The sequence below is a fragment of the Brachyistius frenatus genome, unplaced genomic scaffold, assembly GCF_029030835.1.
Source record: "Brachyistius frenatus isolate BFR_SWC_R1_liver_20210118 unplaced genomic scaffold, ASM2903083v1 Contig_489, whole genome shotgun sequence".
In the NCBI taxonomy this organism is placed as follows: domain Eukaryota; kingdom Metazoa; phylum Chordata; class Actinopteri; family Embiotocidae; genus Brachyistius; species Brachyistius frenatus.
The window spans coordinates 14377-36339 of NW_027211088.1; the positions used below are offsets into that span (position 1 = coordinate 14377).

Here is a 21963-nt window from a genome sequence, read left to right on the forward strand (position 1 = left end):
TGTACTCTATAAACTACAATCTTTGTGTGACTTTGTCGACAAATCTTTTTTTTTTTTTTACTGGTAGTGGAGTATTTCTTTTACTGTGTGGTATCTGTACTTTTTACGTCCTCCACCTCCATCATCAGCACCTCCGTAAAAACACACCGATTCCCTACAGAGGGGCCGGTGTGTTGTGCTGCTCCTCCAGCTGTTGCTATAGGCGAGCTCCTGGTTGCCGGGGCGATGCATAGAGTCAGGAAGGGGTGTGTGTGTGTGTGTGTGTGTGTGTGTGTGTGTGTGTGTGTGTGTGTGTGTGTGTGTGTGTGTGTGTGTGTGTGTGTGTGTGTGTGTGTGTGTGTGTGTGTGTGTCTGAAGGGACTGGGTGTGAAAAGGTGGATGAGGAGGAGGGTGGGAGGAGGAGGAGGATGGGAGGAGGAGGAGGAGGAGGGGGGAGTCCTTCATCTGCATGCGAGTGCATTGTGTTGTTGTTTTATTCTGAAAAGCCGGCTCGTCGTTTACATGACAGTAAAGAAACCTTGAGCCGCTCTCTGAATGGAAATACAGTCCGTGTCAAGTCATTTAAATCTTCTCCCTTTGTGGTTGTTTTGTTTTGTCTTTTCTTTTCATGTTGCAACTGGATGCATTTCCATAACACTTAAATGGTTTAAGACCTTGTCCTGGCACCCTTACTTTAGCCGGCTGTTCAGTGTTAAACTTAAAATTGTATCTTCAACTCAAAATTTAAAAAAAAAAAAAAAAACAAATCAAATACGAATTCTCTGAAATGCAACAGTGGAAACAACAAAACGCAGCAGTGGAAGTATTCAGATCCTTTACGTTACATTAAAGTACCAGAAAATACCATTTCTGTTGGTTTTCACTAAAAACTAACCTTTAGTACAGATACACACAATCATTTAACACCGCAGCCTGAGGGACGTCATTTTCTACCAGAACCACATCAATTCAGTCATAAAAATGAATTCTAATTACTCCCAAATCATATTAAACAACTAGATGTTGTTGTTGTTGTTTTTTGTTTTTGTTTTTTTTAAAGAGAATTGAGTAGAAACTTTAGGAATTATGTCAATTGTTTTTGCTTTATTTAGAGTAGACGTGCATTACGATGCGTTATGTTAGGGCACTCGTGAGTGGTGTGAATGTATTACTGTATCGTCGCCATGACAACGGCGTGATGCTCAGGAAGCCCATCACAGAAAAAACACTGAATACCTTTTAAAAAGGTCTAAAAAATAATTTAAAAAAAAACATCTTTCTTTCAGACTGTTTAGAAATAAGATAAACACAATTTTTTTTATGTCCTTCATTGCTTTTGTTTTTTTTTTTTTTTTTTTTTGCTGTAACACTAAACTATCCATCATCAATCTATTAATCGATCGTCCTTGTTTTTGTTTTTTTTTTTTTTTTTAAATTCTTTTGATAAATCGTCACCAACCTCCTCCGAGTGTTTTTCTGAGTGTCAAAAGGTGTGGCTGCATTTCGCCCGTTTCCTCCTCCAGTCCCTGCAGCATCCTGGTGGGCGGAGTCAGCGCTCAGGTAGGATCCTTGTTCACCTGGCGCTGAATGAGCTGAAAGAAAATAGAAGAATATAGTTTGTATCATTATATATATATATATATATATATATATATATATATATATATATATACACGCATACATTAAAAAAAAAAAAAAGAGCTCAAAGATCTCCAACCAAGTTATTTTCAGTTAAATGACATCTCTTCCTCCAGCTGCTGCCTCCACGTTCTCCGAACATGAAAACAAAAGTTCAGCATCCGGACGCCAGATATTTCCAAGTCCGTTCTGGTTGTTTGCGACCGGAAACGTCGTGTTTTCACGTCACTCTGGTTAAGAATGTAATACTGGACCCTGATTGACTCCTAACTTTTTTTTTTTTTCCTCCAGAGTTAGAGGTGGAATAAACAACATCGATGAAAGAGTCCTAGTAATCAATAACACGAGTCTCATCATCACTGCAGCATCCTCAGAGTTTAAAATGCACCAGTGGCTCCGAACCGAAGCTCCCCAAAATAGATACCAACATTTTCTATTTTCACAGAATAAAAAATTCACTGATTTAAACGTGAAACGGCCTCAGAAAGGCTGAACGACATCAAGATTTATTAATCAGTTACCACCTGCAGACGTGACTGAGGGCTGAAAGAAACACTCCCAACGCCGTTCTTCGGGTCAGATTTATGCTTACAAATAAAATCCACTTTTGATTTACTGATTCATGCAACAAAATTACAGACTGGACCCAACTAGTAGTTACATTTTTATTTCATTGTTGCATTTGTGCTTTAATAAATGAAATAAATTACGTGTGCATTTAAAAAAAAAAAAAAAAAAAAGGTCAATACAATGGCCAGCATTGAAAACTAACTCAGGTTATGAATACTGTGGTTTGGAACATTGTGTTAGTTTGCAAATAACATTTAACAATCATATTTTTTTTTTGTCCGAGTTTCTGACTACTGAAGCGAAACCTCAACACGGCAAATCTTCAAAATTCTTATTCAAATAAGCAAAAACAAAAAAGTCTTCATAGGAGGATGAATTATCAGGAATAAACTGTTGTATTTTTTGGCAAAAGCGTTTCCTCAGGATCAAACTGGCTGCAGAGGAAACATGCAACTCGCACGTTGAACACAAGGGGGCAGCAACGCGCTGAGAGAGAGTTCGCCTGCAAAAAACAGAAAAGAAGAATCCTACAAAGACAACAAGCCAAAGTACAGATTCTTCTCATTTTCAGCAAGTTTTCATCCCTTCCGTTTTCATGCATTGATCCTTTTTATGTTGTCTGTTCGTTTCAGCTGCTGCAGACAGTTGCAGCACGTTCAGGTAAAATATTATACTATAACTGGGAATTTACTTTTTTTTTTTAAAATTTTTTACTTGTTTTGGAAAGATTTGTGAACACACTTGAAGACGTTTCCAACTTTGATTTGACTCCTTTTTCTTGTTTGTTTAACCCTCTGGAGCCTCTCTAAGTGTGAATATCCACTCCACTGATACTTTTCAGCTGTTTTTGGTTTGAATAATCTCATATCAAAAGATTCCTTCAAAGCAGGTGTCACTTTTAAAAGAAGCGTGTGCAAATCATTTTGCAACTGTTGTTAAATAAAAAGTTTTTTTTAACAAGGGTCATTTTGTTGCACATAATCATTAACGTGTTTAAGAAGCAGTAAATGCGGCGGCGCTTCTTCCTCATTGGTTATAATATCGACTCCATTAGCAGCAGAAGTATGAAAACTATTTGTACCCGTTTGTTCGGTTCGGGTGCGCCGGAGGCCGCTTGGCACAGGGGGGAAATGTAAAAGAGTGACAAGAGAAACAGTTAAAGTCATTCATAAAACCGATACAAAAACAACCAGAAACATAATCCTTAAAAAAACAAACAAAAACAACAAAAAAACCACATTATTATAGCGTCGTGTGTTCCTGCAGAGACCACATGACCGCGCCGAGCTGCTCCCACTGCTGCAGGTCGACCGGCCGACCTGAACCTCGTCTCGTCACCACAGGGTGGAGAACTGAAACAAAACCACACACACGCACCAAAAAAACCACCTTTTCAAACGGCAACAAAACAAACCTGCTGAACCGGTGTGAGTCTCATTTATGAGAGATCATCGATAAATTATCGGATCAACCGAGAGACTAAAATCAACGACTCGGTTGATGGTGTCGATGCGTTCAGCGATGAGGCGGCAGATTTGGTAAACATGAGGATAAGTAGTCAGTGGTAACTCAGTGGTACATTTAGTGAGGAAAAGATGTTTTCATGCTACTTTTTTTTATACATTTTCACAATAAAATGTCACATTTGTAGAATAAAATGTCACATTTTTTTGATCCAAATGTCAAATTTTTTGATCCAGATGTCACATTTTTAAATTCAAATGTTACATTTTTAGATAATTTTCAAATCAAAACTTCATAAACTAGTTAAAAGTATAAACATAATGCTGCGTTTCATGTTATAGAGATCAAATTATTTTTCTTTAAGTACTTCTCTCAATAGTTACGCTTTTATTTGAGGAGAATTTCCCAATGCAGGAAGCATTTTTACACTTGTACTAATATTGTTCATAAAAATCTAGAACCTTAATCATCTGCATGCATGCAGCAAAAGTAATAAAGTATTGTAAAGTTTTGAAAAAAAAAAAATCTTTGTACTCAAGTTAAGGACCTGAATACTTAATATTTACATTTACTTATAGTTGCAGTATTTTTTTTTTTAGTAGTAACAAAACAAATGAGATTAATGTTCTTATTTGTATTTAATGAATAAAACTGCTTTCTGATTGGACGTCAGCAGCATCACCTCCAAATTTTAAATGAGCAGAACCGGAGCAGCTGCAAACTCTGCACGCACGCACTCACCTGATTGGATGGTTTGTAGTTCAGGCTGCAGCGTGGGGAGCCAATCAGCACGCAGCTGATACCTGATGTTTGTAACCTGCAGCGTGTCAGACTCCCAAGTTTTCAGCCTGCAGCTGCTGATTTGATGTCAAGTCAGGACTCATCTGAGTGAGTGAGAGACCGAGAGCTCGGGACTCCACTGCTCACCTGAAAGTCAGCGTCACCAACTGACTTGAACTTCATCCAAACCTGCGCAACGCAAGTGATTTACAGAGATTAAAAACAGGACAGCTCAATGAATAATTATTATTTTTTTTTTTTAAACACCAGAGGAAAATATGGTATGGATTTCAGCAGGAAAAAAAAAAAAACAACTCACTTTTGTTCCCCCTTAAATCACATTTAACCGGTGACCCTTAAAGGGGCCCTGAACCTTAGGTTGGGAACCGCTGGCCTCAACTTTATATAAAAGTACTTCAAACTATCTCGCTGACTTCAGAAACAAGTTTCATGATTGATTCAGATGGAGGAGGAGGAGGAGGAGGAGCCTACAGGGACCAATCAGAGAGCACAGCAGGCCTCAAGACCACCGACTGTATAAAAGTGGACGTCGCTTCCGGGTCTGAAAAATTAGGGCCGATGCTGCAATACCACCGAGGGCCACTAGAGGCAGCCTGCGGCTCCGTAGACTCCCATTCAACTTCTTTCATGAAATACAAAGTCAATACATGTTGTTATTGTTAGTTAAGTGTGTCGTCAGCTAAAGTCGCTCACATGGTCGGTGTTTGCTTAACGTGAGGCCCAAAAACTACACAGCAAAAAGAAAAACGTCAGTTTGGGTTTACTTCAAAACAAAAAAATTAAAAAAAAGAAATCCACGTTGAATTTTGCTTCATAATGAATTTGAACACCAGACTACTGCGTGAAAATTGTCAGTTTGTTCCACCCAACTACTCCCGACCTCTTTATCACGGGAACTTTCCCCCTTTACTACTTTGTCACGTGACCTTTTTTCGGACGTTGGCTACGTCGTGCGTACCTCTCCGATGCCAACGGCTGCGGCCGAACATCTTAACGGTCCCACAAACCCAACATGTCGACCACCATCATCACAGAGCTCCTGTTAAAGCATGAGGACCGGAGAACTCTTCATCGTCCCCTTCAGTTCTTCTTCTGAACAGCCGGCGACTAATAATAGTTTGAATAACTTCAAACTAACATCCAAAACTTACTCAAACGGTGCGAAACACCGAGGTGGAGAACAATGGACTCCACCGCGCGGACAACGAGCACTTGAACGAAAGGCCGCGACTGAGCAGGGCCTCTTATCAGTTCAGGTGTGTAGGTAGAGGCAATAAGCCCCGCCCCCTCCACGCCCCCTACAGGCCTCTGCAGGAAGGAGGATTTTCAACACCTACCCAATTAGTCTTCATTTCACGGTTGCAGCTTTTTTTTTTTCTCTTTTTTTTTTTAATGCGCCGATTTGTTGCTTTATTTTAATTTGATTTGATTATTTTGCGGTTTGTTAAAAAAAAAAAAAAAAAAAAAATCAAACAATTAAAAGAGAATATAATTGCGATCGGATGAATCGGACCCACGATGAAAATAAACATTGGCCTCAGCCTGATTGGAAAATATTTGCACATTAATGTCCCTAATTTTTAAGAATATTTGACTGATTATAGGAGGGGGGGGGGGGGGTTAGAGGGGTTAGAGATTTCTTCTTCGTATCTCTTCCAGAAGCATCTGTTGCTCTGCTGCCGCCACGCTCGCTTTGTTTCTTGTCTGTTCCGCCAGAAAAGGAAAATGCTGAAAGGTATTTGACGTATTAACGGTAAAATAAATAAATAAGTGTATCGTGGAACAGAGATGTCGTCTGCGGGTGGTGGGGGTTGCTGTCATCGCGCCCAGATAAGTCGCCTTCAGTCGCTGGGATCAGTGCCAAAGCCTCCGGAGCTGGCCGAGGAGTCCGCTGATGTTTTTACAGACTGTCGTTATTAACCCCGATGAGCTGCTTGCAGAGTGGAAGAAAAACTCTTGGACTCTGCCGCTGACACATCCGGGTTAAAACACACCTGTGTCTGTAACGTCAACACACCTTGTGGTTCTTTGACCACCCACCCCCACCCCTTACCCCACCCTTTCCGCCCCTCCTCCGGTTTTTAGGATCAACCATGAGGGGGAGCTGCGGGGGAGCTGCTGCGTCCGACCACCTGCTGAGTTAAGAAGGATTTTGAGGTTTTTCAGCTCCCAGATCTGATCTGGTTATAAAGCTGCAGCAGACTGAGTCTCGCATGTTAATGAGACAAACCGGACTCGCCGACGTCTGCTGGTCTGACCGGTTCTACACCTTCAGTGTATATAATCTGTCGCAAACAAACAAAAATACACTCCCAAATATTTAGGCTATTGCTTTATAAAGAATATGGGGTCTATTCTCCTAAAGGGGGCGCTATAGCAACTGTCCAAAAAAAACAACAACCCAGCTTTAAAAATTAAATAAAACTCTAATGTCCTGCAGCTGTAAAAGAAAAATGTGTTTATTAAGTATTTGTGGGATATTCAATTCTTAAACAAAAGTGAGTGATAATATTAATAATTTGTATTGTATATTGTGAATAATATCTTTCAATAATTTTAACATTAATAATAATAAACCTACAAATGAACAAATACCATTAAAAAGCACACTTTTGAGAAAATATTTTTTATTCTATTTTTACAAAAATATTTGTAAGATTCATTTTTTTTTTAAATTCTACATTTTAATATAAAGATTGTATGTAAAAATATATTCCTAATTTGTATGATATTATAATGTAATAGAAATGAGTAATTAAAATATCAACAAAAAAAGTAAAATATTTTATATTTTATAATGTAAAGTTAATCAAATATATTTAGTAATGTTAGATCAAAGGAAAAAAAAGACTATACTGTACTTTTAGATATTGAAAAGCTTCTATTATGAATAAAAACCATCAAAGTTTTATAGAAGCCAAGTTGAGTTCAGGCCAGAGCATTTAAAGATACTGTTAATAACGTAAACAGGTTTCTATCAGCCGCGATGTGTTTTTAACATTCCTGTGTGTCAACTTCCTCGCTGAGTTTTGGGGCCCGCAGGCTGCAGCCGACAAGACTGAACACAGATCAGCTCGTCCTCCGACGTTCAGGCTCCGTCATGTTCGTCTGCTGCTGACACACAGAGGGCAGACGGATCACAGCTGCCTCCACCGTGTTCACCTCCACCGTGTTCACCTCCACCGTGTTCACCTCCACCACTCTGGATCCTCCACCATGTTCACCTCCACCACTCTGGATCCTCCACTTTGTTCACCTCCACCACTCTGGCTCCTCCACCGTGTTCACCTCCACCACTCTGGATCCTCCACCATGTTCACCTCCACCACTCTGGATCCTCCACTTTGTTCACCTCCACCACTCTGGATCCTCCACCATGTTCACCTCCACCACTCTGGATCCTCCACTGTGTTCACCTCCACCACTCTGGCTCCTCCACCGTGTTCACCTCCACCACTCTGGATCCTCCACCATGTTCACCTCCACCACTCTGGATCCTCCACCATGTTCACCTCCACCACTCTGGATCCTCCACTGTGTTCACCTCCACCACTCTGGATCCTCCACCGGATCCTCCACCAAGTTCACCTCCAAAACTCTGGATCCTCCACCACTCTGGATCCTCCACCGTGTTCACCTCCACCACTCTGGATCCTCCACCGTGTTCACCTCCAACACTCTGGATCCTCCACCCGTCTATTTAAACAAAAAGCACACAAATATTCTTCGCTATTACCTCAGATTCATACTCAAGTACAGAGACTGAGTAAATGTACTAAGTTACCTTCCACCCCTTGGAGCAAATACTCTGAAGTAAAACACAAGGTCAAATCCTCAAAATGACTCCATTCAAAAAAATGCCTGAAATATCATCACCTCAATCTACTGGAGTAATAAACTGTCTCCTGACAGACTGAGCTCAGCATGGAGGTGAACTACAGGTAGTTAGTTTCCTTAAGAGTAAAAGTACACCGAAAATATGACGAGGACAAGAAAACTCCTACAAAGCAAACAAAGGTTTGTGAAACATTGCGACCGCTCGGGTTATCCTTGCGACCTTTGACCTCCATGTTCGGGTGGATCGAAGTTGAAATACTTCCAAAAATATAGTGACTAAAAGGTATATTTATGAATATTCATGACATCACAAAGTTTCCTTTACTCCGGTAAAAGTACTCACAAAACACCCATAAAAATACTCCAATATCCCAAACCAGTGAAAGTACAGACGTGGTTTTTTTTTTTTTGTTTTTAATTCAGCTAAATGTGCTCAAATTATGAAAAGTTAAAAAAAAAAAAAATATATAGAGAACGGGGCAATTCAGGATGTAGAAATTGAATATTTTCAGAAGGTGATAATTATTACTGATGTGGTAATCTGTGGAATTTTATCGACTTTATATACATTTCCAAGTTGTGTTGCCTCGTCATTAGTTGTGCTTTCTAACAGATATTGCATTTTAAGGGTCATTTCATGAGATTCGCCCATTAGCGTCCACTTTTCCCCCTTTTATTCCAACTCTAGTCAATCTAACGTCATCGCGGTCACATTTTTATTTTTCTGAAAATATTGAAATGATTTTTTTGCATCATTTTCATGCCATGTTTATGTAAATACTTGTTTTCAGACACTTTTTGTTGTTTTGGGACTTGTTGGGAGGGAGGGCCACGGCGAGGGCCTCGCAGCTCGAAGCCACCACTAGGGGGAGCCTTCGTGTGCCTCCAGAGGTTTGGGAAACACAAATGTGGCTGAAATAAAAGGATCCCAGATATCTCGTGCATCATTTTATATATATATATATATATTAAAAAATAAAACCACAAACATTCAGCCTGATAGGATTTTGCCGTGTGTGAAAAGTTTGGGAGGATTTAAAGCGGTTTGTAACAGGACGGAAATCATTTATTGTCATTTCAAGAATGAAAAACAAACTTAAATTTCAAGTCTTATATGATATTTTCCACCGAGTATATACTTTGAAGACCCTCATTAGCATCTTGATTCATGTCAAGTCTCAAAAGTTCAATTGGCTGCTAATTTACAAGAAAAAAAAAAAAAAGTAGAAGTTAAAGGAAAGAACTTGAATACATATCTGCCCGACGCCGCTTTTTTATCTCGCAACCTCCAGATTGTAAACCGCTGAGTTTATTTAATGTGCCGATCACAAGTCAAAGTATAAAGTTGCATAAAATGAAAAATACTTGACTACAAGTTCCAGGAAAAAAAAAAAAAGCTGCAGTCCGAGTGACCTTTGACCCCTTTAAAAAGACTCACCTTTACTTCTTTACTGTTTCGGCTCTCTGGGAGGGTGGGGGGGGGGGGGGAGGGTACAAAACAAGCAGAGATACAAAGTACAACTCACAAAATAAAAGTCCGGTTTATTGTCAAACAACAAACTTCGCACATACATCAAAACAGGCCGTCATAAAACAAAAAAAGTCGCTGACAAAAAAAAAAAAAATTTAAAATAAAAAGGAAAAAGAAAAGAGGCTCTTTTCTTTGGCCTTTACCCTCCCATACAAACAAACTAGTTATGGTACAGCTAAAGTACATACATTAAATTTACTGGAATGCTCTGAGTTCAACGGCTTAAGAGGTTTTTGTCTTTAATGTTGTTGTTTTGTTTGTTTTTTTAAACGTTTTTTTTTTTTCTTCTTCTAGTATCTGTCGAGATATCATAACATGGTCAACCAAGTAAAATCTTTTCGTTAAAGAAGCACCGATTTGGTCTGACGAGATCGCTGCCGAGAGAGAAACTGACCCCCCCCCTCCTTTCCCCCCCCCCCCTCCTAACAATATGTACAAAAATATAAAATGTAAATAAAAATACAAACAAATTCTCCTTTCGTGTTGTTGTTGTTGTCGTTGAAGAGAAGCCGGATTTTCTGCATCGGTGTGGTGGCGGGTTCCTCTAGAAAATTTGTTTTGCAGCTTTGAGGGGAGATCGAGTGTGTGTGTGTGTGTGTGTGTGTGTGTGTGTGTGCGTGGTTGGGTGTTTGTTGAACTCTACTTGCTAATGACCATGTTGGATTTTTTTTTTTTTTTTGGATGTTTTTTTTTGAATTATTATTATTTTTTTTTCTTCCTTTAAATCAGTCCTCCAGCCTCTCCACCTGTGACATATAAAAACGGTCAGAGGTGAAGAATCAGGAAGTGGTTCAGCAGGATGGCGCGGGGGAGGGGGGGGAAACGCATCAATCGTCGTCGTCGGTTTTCTGCTTCTTGGTTTCGACGTCGTCCTAAAAAAAAAAAAAAAAAAAAAAACACCAAGAAGAAGATGATGGCGGGTTAGTTAGCTGGTTGGTGAACGAGTAAAAGTCTCGAAGGTCGTCGAAGGTGCCGCCGTCTCACCTCGTCGTCGTCGTCGTCGTCCTCAGCTGCCCGTTTCGTGCCGCCCTCGATTTCGTCGTCATCTTCCTCCTCGTCTTCCTCATCACCTGCAGGACGAAAGGATGAGATGAGTGAGGGTTATATATATATTTGTTGTTGTTTTTTGTGTGTGCAAGTTTTGGGGATAAGACATCGAAATAAAAAATTAAAAAAACATGCAGCTACCTTCTCCGTCGTCTTCCTCGTCCTCCTCGTCGACCTCCTCGTCCTCTTCGTCGTCTACGTCGGGCTCGCCGTTCTCATTCTCCTGAAAAAAAAATCCCCCAGCAAAAAAAGTTTTAAAATTTCTGGCCCCCCCCCGCGTGTCGACGAAAGCATCATTTGTTTTTGTTTGTTTTTGTTTTTAAAGGGCAGAGCTGAGACGACGGAGGTCACCTTTCCGTTGGTGGCGGCGTCTTTGCCGTTCTCCTTCTCCTCCACCAACTTCTTCTCTTTCAGGTCCTGATTGCAAAAACAGAAAACAGAAAACATCAGAAACAGGAAGTAGAAAACTACCAACAAAAAAAAACCAACAACCCCCCCCCCAGTTTCAAACACAGCTGAGTGTTACAAACTTTCTCCAGGCTGCCTCTACCTGCCCTTCTACCTACTGGCCTACTTAGAGGAGCCCCAGTGCTTGCTGGGAGCTGCACATTTTTCAGTCCTCCCTGTCAGAATGAAGCCTTCCTATTTAAACACCATATTGGTCTCTGCAGATCCTCCCCCCCACCCCCCACCCCCAGGCCTCCTCCTCCTCCTCCTCCTCCCACTCCATCCTCTCTAATGTGTTGTAATCTGATACTTTGATGTGGCCCCCCCGGGGCACGCTGGGTATTGTAGTCTTCCGCGGGCTGCCGTCGCCGCCATATGTCACGAGACACGCCCGGGAGAGGCACTGCAATACCCAGGATGCACCGCTCCGTTTAAAATAACACAGGAGGGCGCAGGAGCAGGAGGAGGGAAAGGGGGGGGGGGGGGAGGTGGTGGAGGAGGAGGATGTGAAGGAGGGGGGAGTGATGGAGGAGGAGGAGGAGGAGGAGGAGGTGAACGCGACGCACGCTGCTGGCCGCTTGTTGTAACGGAGGCAGGGAAGGACAATAGAAGACGACACATGGCAGGCGAGAAAAGCGGCACGAAAAAAAGCGAAATAACGCGGCGCGAGCCGGTGCCACGATCCCACAAACACACCGACACACAAAAAATAAAAAATAAAAAATAAATAAATAAAAAGACCACCTTCTGGGCTCCTTTGCTCCCCGCAGCACACCGGAAAACCGCCCGCCGAGCCTATTAATAGCGCTCGGTTTCCTCGTTGTGCCGACATCGTTCGTACACAGCCGTATTATCCCCCCCCCCCCCCGCCGCACGCGCGCGCGCGCCTCCCGACACGTATAGGCTACTGTTATTGATTAATTGCTTGGCATAATCTTATTGGTTAAAATCCATTAAGCTGTTTAGCAGCATCGGCGCCTCCTTGGCAAGAGACAAATGAGGTTCAGTTGAGCGCGAGGCTGCGCTCGCTCGCTCGCTTCACCCGCTGTGCGTAAAAAGGCGCTTGTGCGTAAAAATGCTCCACAACTATAAATAGTGGCACCCCGGATTATCCGCGTTAATGCCCGGGCCCCCAACTTTTCCCTCTCCACCTTGTCCATATGTTCATTTGTTATAATCTCTCATAATTATTCCGCTCCGCGGCTCGCTGCTCTTATTATCCGAGGACCTGGATCCTATTCTCCCCTCAGCGCTGCGGAGACGCGACTCTCTCCACCCCCCCCCTCCACCCTCCCCAACGGGGCCATTAAAGTTTTACCCAATCTGATCCAAAGTCCAACCGGACGAAAACGAGCATATACTAAAAGCACCAACATGACCTGATAGAAGCAGAACCCCCCCCCCCCCTCTCTCTCTCTCTCTGGCACCCTCCGAAATGGTTACGGATCACAAAAGAGAGAAGGGGTGGGGGGGTAAACCGGTACCGTCACATCCACAGCCCGGCCACACACACGGAGGAGTGGGCTGCATTGCAAAAAAAAAAAAAAAAAAAAAAAAGACGGAAAAAGTTTTCCCCCCGAGACATAAACGCGCCCTGCAAACGTGCTCCAAAAAGACTGAAGAAGAAGAAGAAGAAGCGGAAGCAGCGACTCGCTCGCGACTCTCCGGTGACCGGAGAGGCTGGATAATAAGCAGCAGCAGCCGCCGCCGACCTTCCCTGGGTCGGTAAACAAACCGGGTCGGACGGTGCGCGCAGGCAGGCAGGCAGGCAGGCCCCCCCCCCCCCCCCGCCGGCGGCGGTGCCTTTTAAAAACGAAACAAAAAAATAAAATATAAACGAAAGACGGACCACCAACAAAAATGACTTCACGGGGAAATAAAATACAAACGAAGCAGCTGAAAGTTGACATCAGCGTGGACTCCTCCACCGCCGTGCCTCCTCCGTCCTCCATTCAAACGGACCAACTTCACACTACAAAACCAGCTGGAGAGCGTCAGAAAAGCCTCCCCCCTCCTCCTCCTCCTCCTCCTCCACATCCCCCCCCCCACGTAACTATGAATAAAGAAAATAAATAATAATAATAATAAAAACCCGCACCAGAAGATAACAGCGCGTCTCTCCAAACCGGGAATCACCTTCACGAATTCATTCTCATTAAGCTTTTTTTTTTTTCCCTGCAAAAGACGTAGAAAATAAAAAATAAAATAAAAAATAAAATAATAATAATAATGTGCGAATATTACGCGTCAATTCAGAGCCCGGAGAGCGGGCACATAAACGAGCCCCCTCCTCAAACAACAACAACCAAAAAAAAAACAAAAAGAAGAAGAAAACCAAAAAGACCGAGGAAAGTGTTGTGTTCGGAGCCGCCGATGTTCCGCGGAGCCCCGGTTCGGTCCGGATGTGCGTCGTGTCGGTGAGGAGAACCGAGCCGCCTGTATAAACAAAGAACCCGCGCAGACTGTTAACTCTCCGGACAATGAAGAAGACACGGCGCCGGAGACGCAGCCGATTTCCATGATGCGGTGCGGAGAGCTCCGCTTTATTCTAAGAGTTTGGAGAGAAATATAAATATATAAATATATTATATATATATATATTTTTTTAAAGGTATCTCCTCCTGATCTGCTCCCGACAGGCTCGAGACTTCACCGACTCGGAATGAGCGCGAACAGACGACGGAGGTTTAAAAAAAAAAAAAAAAAAAAAAAAAAAAAAAAGCAAGAAGAAGAAGAAGAAGAAAAAAGAAGAATATCTCGGTTACAGCCTGGAGAAGCTTCATTCCGCCGACGGGCTCAGCGGCCCCGGTGAAGGAGCGAGGACTCTTACCTTGGCAGAGATATCCGAGCCGCAGTCAACTTTTGTGTCTGCCATTGTTTTAGTTCAATAAAATAAAGGACGGCTGAAATGAAAGGTTGAATAAAGTAAATCCCTCTGCTCGGTTTGCGGATCTATCAGTATTATATTGTGCCAGTGGCCAATGCTGCTGACGGCCGCGCGTTTAATATAGGGTTGTGGGCGTGGCGTAGAGGAGGTGGGGGGGTCGCTGATTGGCTGAGGTCTCGACAGAGGTGTTCTCTTCGCGCGTCGGAGTGGAACAATGGATAGGATTTCTAAACCCGAAGGCCACGCCCCCTCCCCTCTCCTCCTCCCCTCCCTCCCTCCTGTCCCCGCCGCTGCGAACCGTCCCTTCTTTCTTTTTTTTCCTCCTCCTCCTCCTCCTCCTCCTCCGCTAAAAACAATAATCCGCGCCGATTAAAGCGAACAAAACGGACCCGAGGTGGGACCGGGGGCGTCCGCGGGACGCCCGCGGGACGCGAGAAACTTATACGTTTTAAAACCCCGAGCTACGCACTAAATACATCGAATAGACGACGGCGCTCCGGTTTTGACGTAGTGTCACTTTTTTTTTTTTTTTTTTTTGATTGATTGACGTTCATCTCGGTCGAGTCAAGCGGCGGCTACGGACCGCTATGTCCCGCCCACCGCCGCGACGAGGGAATAAAAGGCAAAAAAAAAAAAAAAAACTGTTCATGGCGGCGGGGGGGGGGGGGGAGAGGAGGAGGAAGAGGCAAAAATGTCGAGGGCACACTCGGGTTTTTAGTGGATTAAAGGTGTTTGTTACGTCCGTGCCACATTTCCGTGAACTCTATCAATCAGATAAAAAAAAAAAAAAAAAAAGAGAGAGGGGCAAGATAATGTAAATGCGGAGCAGCGCCGCCATCACAGCCCTTCGTCGTCGACTTGTTCGCCCCGCCCCTTTCAGACGGCCATGTTTGAAGCTCCCTCTCATCTCTATGTGCGCACTTGACACTCCTGACGGGTTTTTTTTTTTTTTTTACATAACATCCCATAAATTCGTGCGCCAAGGTCGAGACACAAATAAACACACAATCTCCGTCGTTGAACAAAACCGACAGAAAAAATAAATAAATAATAATAAATAAAAAAAAGCGCCAGTGTTTTGCCGGTTGTGTTTACGACGGGCCCCGGCGGAGAGGAAGCGGGCGGCAGCGCAAGTTCGCTTTTTTTTTTTTTTTGGTTTGGCCTCGTTTCCTCCCGCCTCCATTGTTAGAAGCCACGGAAGAGAAATGCCCCGTCGAGGAGGTAAAAAAAAAAAATTAAAACAAAAAAAAAAAGCAGTGCGACATTAACAGACATGCGATGAGACAAGTGCGGAAAGAAAAATAATTATAATGTGCTCATGAACCGACATTGTTATGAAACACGAGGGCAAACACGTATTTTTTTTTCTTTTTTTTTTTTTTCCTTACCGACTTTTGTAACACATGGCTTTTACAAGCGGAATATGAGAAGGACAAAAGCGGCAAAGTGCAGCCGCCATTGCTCGGTCGGGATGGGGGGGATGGGAGCGGAGTGTGCTCCGGTAACAGGCAGCCCACATTCACATTCTGCTGCGATAACGCACTCGGGCCGCCGAGGACGACTCTGATTGGTCGCTTAAAAGTGGAATAAACACGGCTTTCGGCGCACGGCGGGCTCTGATTGGCTACCTCGGGCGTCCGTCAATTCAAACTGGGCTCCTGGCGGCTGGCCGGAAACGGCGGCTCCGGATTTGTGGATCCGGATTTGTGGAGAGTTTCACGTCAGACTTTGAGATGTTACCTTTCCCATTTGCTGCCGAGCAAAAAGCGCCTTTTGACTTTTACCGCCATGATCTCTGAGAGCCACAGTCATTAAAAGCTAAGCTCTTCCTGTTTCATCAGGCGGCTAGCCTACCGTTATAAAATATTTAACCAGGTATCAGAGAGGAGATGGAGTAAGTGATCCTCCAACAGAACCAAACTCTGTCCCTCTAACCATGTTTTGATTGTGTGGTACCAAATCACACTGGGAAAATGATCAAATTCAAGCAGATTTGAATTTGTTGACATGCAGGTTAAAATTGCATCAATGCACCCTTAATGCACCCAAGCGGATGTTTTTATGTGTAATTTCAATTTGTCATCAAAAAAACTGGAAATGAAGAAGATTTTAATTATTACCAAACCGTTTGTACACTTAATGGGATCATAAAAGCAAAATGGGAACGAAGTTAGAAAATAAAAGATAACGTGGCCTCCACGGCGACACGTAAAAGACTAAAACATCCGCTGTGTGTTGAGCGATGAGGAAGCTGCAACTGGTTATACATATATTCTCCTTTTTGTCCCGGTTTAATGGCGTTAATCCACATTTTCTTTGGCCGTTTTATTTCCATAACTCTGTTCAAATTTAAACCAATAAAAACAAACATTGTTGAGGGTGACTGTTTGTGGTCTTTTGTTGGGATTTTCCAAAGAAGCAGGAAGCGTACAGACAACTTTAACGAACCTCTGCACTGACAGAGCAGCGGGGAAAAAAACAACAACAACAACTACAAAATGGCACCTGCAATGGATTCTGCACTCAGAATAAAAATTAAAATAAAATCCATGACATCATCGGCATCACCGCTTTCGATTACGGACCACCAAAGCAGCAAGCAAGGTCCGTCTTTTTTGTAAAAACGCAGCAAAAACACGAGTCCTCACGCCGAAAGGCAAATTCATCTCATTGAAGTTCACGTCGTGAGGCGACAGGTTGATTTCCCGCTGCAAAAAAAAAAAGTGCAAAAATTGTCCCAAACGTGATCTTGAACGCGGCTCGTGATGGTCCAATCCTGGGTATACCAACACGAATCTATCAAGCCTCCAGAAGGCGCAACGCCGGTCGCCGAGGTTTTGGATTTCCTGGCCCGGCAGAGCTGTCAGCTGCCTCGGGGGGGGGGGGGGGGGGGGGCTCCAGACCTCAGAGAGGTCCCAACAAAGCCCCGGGTCCATTGCGTGTCAATTGCTTGTACATAATTTGATTAACTAAAGTTTTGTTTAGGAATTTACAGTACAATATCAGCTAAAACAGGTACTTAATCTCGTGGCCCTGTCCAGCGTTAAGGCCGGAGTTATTTTAGTTATAATTGGGGCCAAATAACAAATTTATTTTTAATCGGTGAGGGGTCGGTGAGGGGGGGGGGGGCTTAACTGGTTGATCATGTCATGTCGGGCGGCGTTTGATCCTCCGCGGCCAACACGCAGCTGCCGACATTCAGCCGGCTCACCGCTGTCAATGCTGGGATTTACTGTATTTAATGGTAAATATATTTAGAATATTGTATTTTTACATGCAGCCTCAACTTCATTCACTTTGAACGACGACTGCAGATCGGTTTAATGCGACTTGTGCAGATCATCCTCACTTTAAAAATGTCCCTTTGAGGGATTAATAAAATATCTATCTATCTATCTCTATCAATCTTATCGAGTGGAGTCGCATGGCCGCTGATGCAAATCAGCAACGGACGCAGACAATAACACAGTCACCACCAACAGCTACATCTAATAATACATTTTCTGTGGGAGGAAATACTGCATTAGACGGGAAAATTTGGGCCTCGAGAAATAAATATGAAACGAAAACATCTGTTTACGTGTTGATTAACAAAAAAACACGAGGACACGTGTCTTAATGCACTTTAAATAGGCGGTGTTTTTACTTTGACTATGTAACTATTGGCACATTATAATAAACGGGAAATTAATTTTGACACATTGTAGTGTGAGTTGCATCAACATGAGGATTAACCAGATTGAACTTGGATTAAAATGTTAAAATCATATTTGGCTTTAATTTTAACTAAGTTTGACCTAGACTGTAAATAAAAGCGGACGTAGCTTCCCAGGTCAGAATATGACACCAATGCGGAAATGCTTTAAAGTGCAGTACCACAGAGGGCCACCAGGGGGTCCGCTCCATGAAAGGCTCTCATAGACTCCCATTCAACTTCTCTCGTGAAACAAAGTCAGTTAATTTTTTCATGTCATAATGGTGTCATTAGTTTTCTGATTGCCCGTCTGAAAACAATAAAATTAGATAGAAAGCCTCAAAATGAGGTATGTTTGGGGGCGGGGTCTGTTTGATTGACACAGTCGACGGCCGAAATGCGAAACTCAAAGGCTCAAACCAACGAGCGTTGGCGCTGGGTCTTAATCTCGTCTGGATTTCTTTTCTGTCGCGTGTACTTGCGTCGTCTGCCCCTTAATTTAAAGATGCTCATCATAGTAACACTTAATCTGATTATTTGATAAAAAACAACAACAACAACAACAACATGAGCTGCGATTTAACCTTCAGTGTTCTGTGCGTAAGTCTGAATGAAAAAAACACGTCAATTTCCTCTCCAACTGCTTAAAACTGAGAAGTACCATAAAACTCAGTTTTGGTTTTCGCCTCACTCGCTTCTCCGGCTCCCAGACTCGCAGACGTCTTTTTGAATATTAAACAACATGAACTCGGTTTAAAGTTCATCAACGACGAGTGTTTAAACTGGAGTTTAAATATTTGGAGCTTCGAGGGGATGACACTAATCCAGGTTTCGAGTTAATCCAACTCACCCTGCCCTGTGTGTGTGTGTGTGTGGCCGAGGGGGTGGATTTGGTCAACACGACGACAAACAAGAAAAAGTGTTTAAATGTTTTGTTTCAGGTTTTTTCTGCTCCGTCCCACACACTGATAACAGTAGCGTTCCCCCATCTGGAAGGAAAAGCAGCTCGAGAGGAAGGAGTTGCTTTTTTTGTTGTTGTTTTTTTTCTTCTGGCGACTGTGTATCGGTCGGAGCGTGCAGCCGGCGTGTTTGAACGCGTCACAGCGACGCAGTGAAGTGGACGCTTACAGCTGCAGAACACACAACGCGGACTCAGATCAGTTCACAGCTGAATATCGAGAAATGCGCTGGAGTTTAAAAAGGCAAAACAGGAAGGTTTAGTCGACAGCCGGATTTTGATCTTGGATACTTCATGTTTTGGGCAAAATATACAAATGTAATAAATGTTGTTACTTCAAGGTTTGTCTGCTTTTCAAAACCACAGACTGCATACAAAAGAGGATGTGTAGCTTCCATGTCTGAAAAAATGAGGCAAATGCGGAAAGTGTTTTAAAATGCAATACCACCGAGGGCCACTAGAGGTCGGCTCCAAAAATAAAGGCTCCATAGACTCCCATTTAACTTCCCTCATGAAATGCAAAGTCAGTCAAGTTTTCCCACGAGTCATTATGGTGTCATTTGCTAAAGTCGCTCCTTCTTATTAGTTTTCTGGTGGTTCCTCTAAAAATAATCCCGTCATTAATGAGATATTAGTCATCGGAAAAGCGGTATGTTTGGGGGTGTGTCCGAATATGGTCACTTCTGGCTCCAAAATAGCAAGACGGCGACGACCGAAATCCAAACTCGAGGTTTCATAACGCAGGTCACGACGTCACATTTGGCCGCCGCTTGTTCAGAACCTTGGAAATAAATTATACGACTAGACTTCTGTTACTGAACTGAAAAATATTGAAGGCGTGAATTGGTAGTCATAGTTTGAACTTTACAAGAGATCAAAATGATGGATTCCAACAAAACAGATGGATAATGTCAGACAGCCCACTTTCTTTTTTTTTAACTGTTTAAATCAATGTCTGTATTAAACAGTAGGTGATCAATAGTATTGCGTAATTAATTGATATTCACATCGACGTCAAGCAACCAGTGTTTTTTCTATTTAATGTGCCCTTGACATATTTCTGTGCCTTTGAGAAGACTTTAATGGTTTGACACATTTATTGACAGAATTTTTTTGGGGGGATTATCTGAATGTCTGACATGGATTGCCTGTTGATGTCAGCTGGTTTATTGTAGCAGAAACCGGGATGACGACGGTAAAGAAGCCCAGAACTTTATAGTTCCAGTCCTGACAAAGTCCGATACGTTCGGAGCGTTTTGCAGACGAAGTGGGAGTGTCGTCGTTAAACCTGAAGCCCAACCTGCAGGAAATGCACGGCTCCGGTCATGTGTGTCAAAATAAAAGCTCTTTTAAATGTCATAAGCAAACGAAAGTCACACAAATACACACACACACACACACACACACACACACACACACACATATATATATATGGACAAAAGTATATGAACATCCCTTCAAAATAAAAGCATGATGTCGTTCAGATGATAAGCACAGAAATGTTCACACATCCTCATCGATGCTTACGCTTCGCAAATGTGTGGCAAGACAACAAAACTGATGTCACACCCAGCAGATACGGTTTGTATATCTGCATTAAAGTCGTGTGAACTGCAGCGACTGTTTAATAATGTTTTAATTGTTTTGTTTTTAATCAATCATCTGCTGCAAATCACATTCCGAAACAACTGAACTGTTCAATGTCGCTGCATGACACTCAGGGGCGACATTTTGTTTTGAATCGAGTGCCACATTTTTCAATAGGGGGACGGGGGGGACGGGGGGTTGAGGGGGGGTGGTGGTTGGTTTCCTACACAACCAAATTAGGAAATTTCCCATTTTCTTTCGGGTGTGGTGTAATTTGCCGACTCGATTTTGTCAAGAGGCAACGTTTGGTTTCGGCTAATTGAAGCTACCGCACTGGAGTCAGCCGGCGGTGGTCGGGGCGGATGGCGGGTGTACAAAACGCAAAAAACGAGTTTCAAATCTAGACTCCACGTCTGCGGTTTAACGCAACAAAAAAGGCTCATCGTCCTTTGTTGTGGAGGGGAAAAGATTTAAACTATTTCACATTTTACTGGAGGAAAAAAATAAAACTAAAATAAATGACGTCATGCATTTTTAACATTAATGAAATATAATAAAAACGGTGCCCGTGAGAAGTGTTAAACCCACGTTATCTGGCACAAGAGGAAGTGCTGAGGGCCTCCCCCCCCTGTAGACAAACATCAGCGGCGAGGTGATCGTCTGCTGGAGCGTCCAAAGGGCTCTGTGAAGGACATGAAAATTCCTCCTGGTGGAATCAAACAAGGACACACACAGCGAAAATAAAAGTCTGATTCAAATTTTAAACACAATATCTTTATTTATTTATTTTACAAAGTCGTCACACTTTACTTTAAATCCCTTAACCACTCTATAGGCCTCATAACAAACTATTCAGGCCCTTTACTTAAAGTACTGACACCACACTGTAAAAAATACTATACTATAGTTCTGAGTATGCTCACCAAAATATGCTTAAAGTATCGAAAGTAAAAAAAAGTACTAACTGTGTAGTAAGTCTTACGATAACATATGATGCTTTTTTTTTTTTTTTTTTTTTTTTAAGGTTGTGCTTATTTTAACTACGTTTATGTCCTGTTGGTCAGTTTAATCTACGACCCCGTTTCACAAAAAGTTGGGAGGCTGTGAAAAAGTTTGAACAAAATAGTTGCTGGCATTAGAGGCCTTTTCCAGCGAATCCAAGTGGCTTTTGAAATATTTTAACTTTACTTAAAAAGTAGGAGAATTCTTTAAGCCTATAACGGAACATTTACTCCTTCAGTTAATCAGAAAAAAAATTACAAAATGTAAAAATCACCAAATTTGGAGATGCGTGGTTTTCATTGGGCAAGAAAGGGTTCGGGTCTCACATGACGAAAAAGGAAAAAGGTGGGAAACGGAGCCCTTAAATTACAATAAGACTCAGATCTGAAGCGCCTCAAGTTACAGAGTTTTAAAGCTGTGCATTGGAGGTTTCCTGCCCAAATGCATCCTGGGAGTTGTAGTTCAGTCCTTCAGGGTTTTTTTTGTTTATTAAAGAAGCTCTCTTTGTTCCTCTTTTACGT

General features: G+C 42.6%; 1 protein-coding gene across 1 annotated transcript; it reads right to left on the reverse strand.

The window, feature by feature from the left end:
* Positions 1-9805: 9805 nt before the first annotated feature.
* On the reverse strand, positions 9806-14421 carry ptmab (prothymosin alpha b). The gene is made up of 5 exons (XM_069687764.1): positions 14145-14421; positions 11219-11284; positions 11009-11090; positions 10805-10890; positions 9806-10692 (listed from the first exon to the last, which is right to left on the reverse strand). Exons 1-5 carry the CDS (start codon positions 14187-14189, stop codon positions 10648-10650), a joined length of 324 nt encoding a protein of 107 aa, XP_069543865.1. The 5' UTR covers positions 14190-14421; the 3' UTR covers positions 9806-10647.
* Positions 14422-21963: the final 7542 nt, after the last annotated feature.

Excerpts from the sequence above, each read along its gene's own strand:
- ptmab (XM_069687764.1), bottom strand. The coding sequence starts at position 14,189 with ATGGCAGACACAAAAGTTGACTGCGGCTCGGATATCTCTGCCAAG. Across the intron at positions 11,285-14,144 it reads GCTCGGATATCTCTGCCAAG|GACCTGAAAGAGAAGAAGTT; the intron begins GTAAGAGTCCTC and ends TTTTGCAATCAG. Across the intron at positions 11,091-11,218 it reads ACGCCGCCACCAACGGAAAG|GAGAATGAGAACGGCGAGCC; the intron begins GTGACCTCCGTC and ends TTTTTTTTTCAG.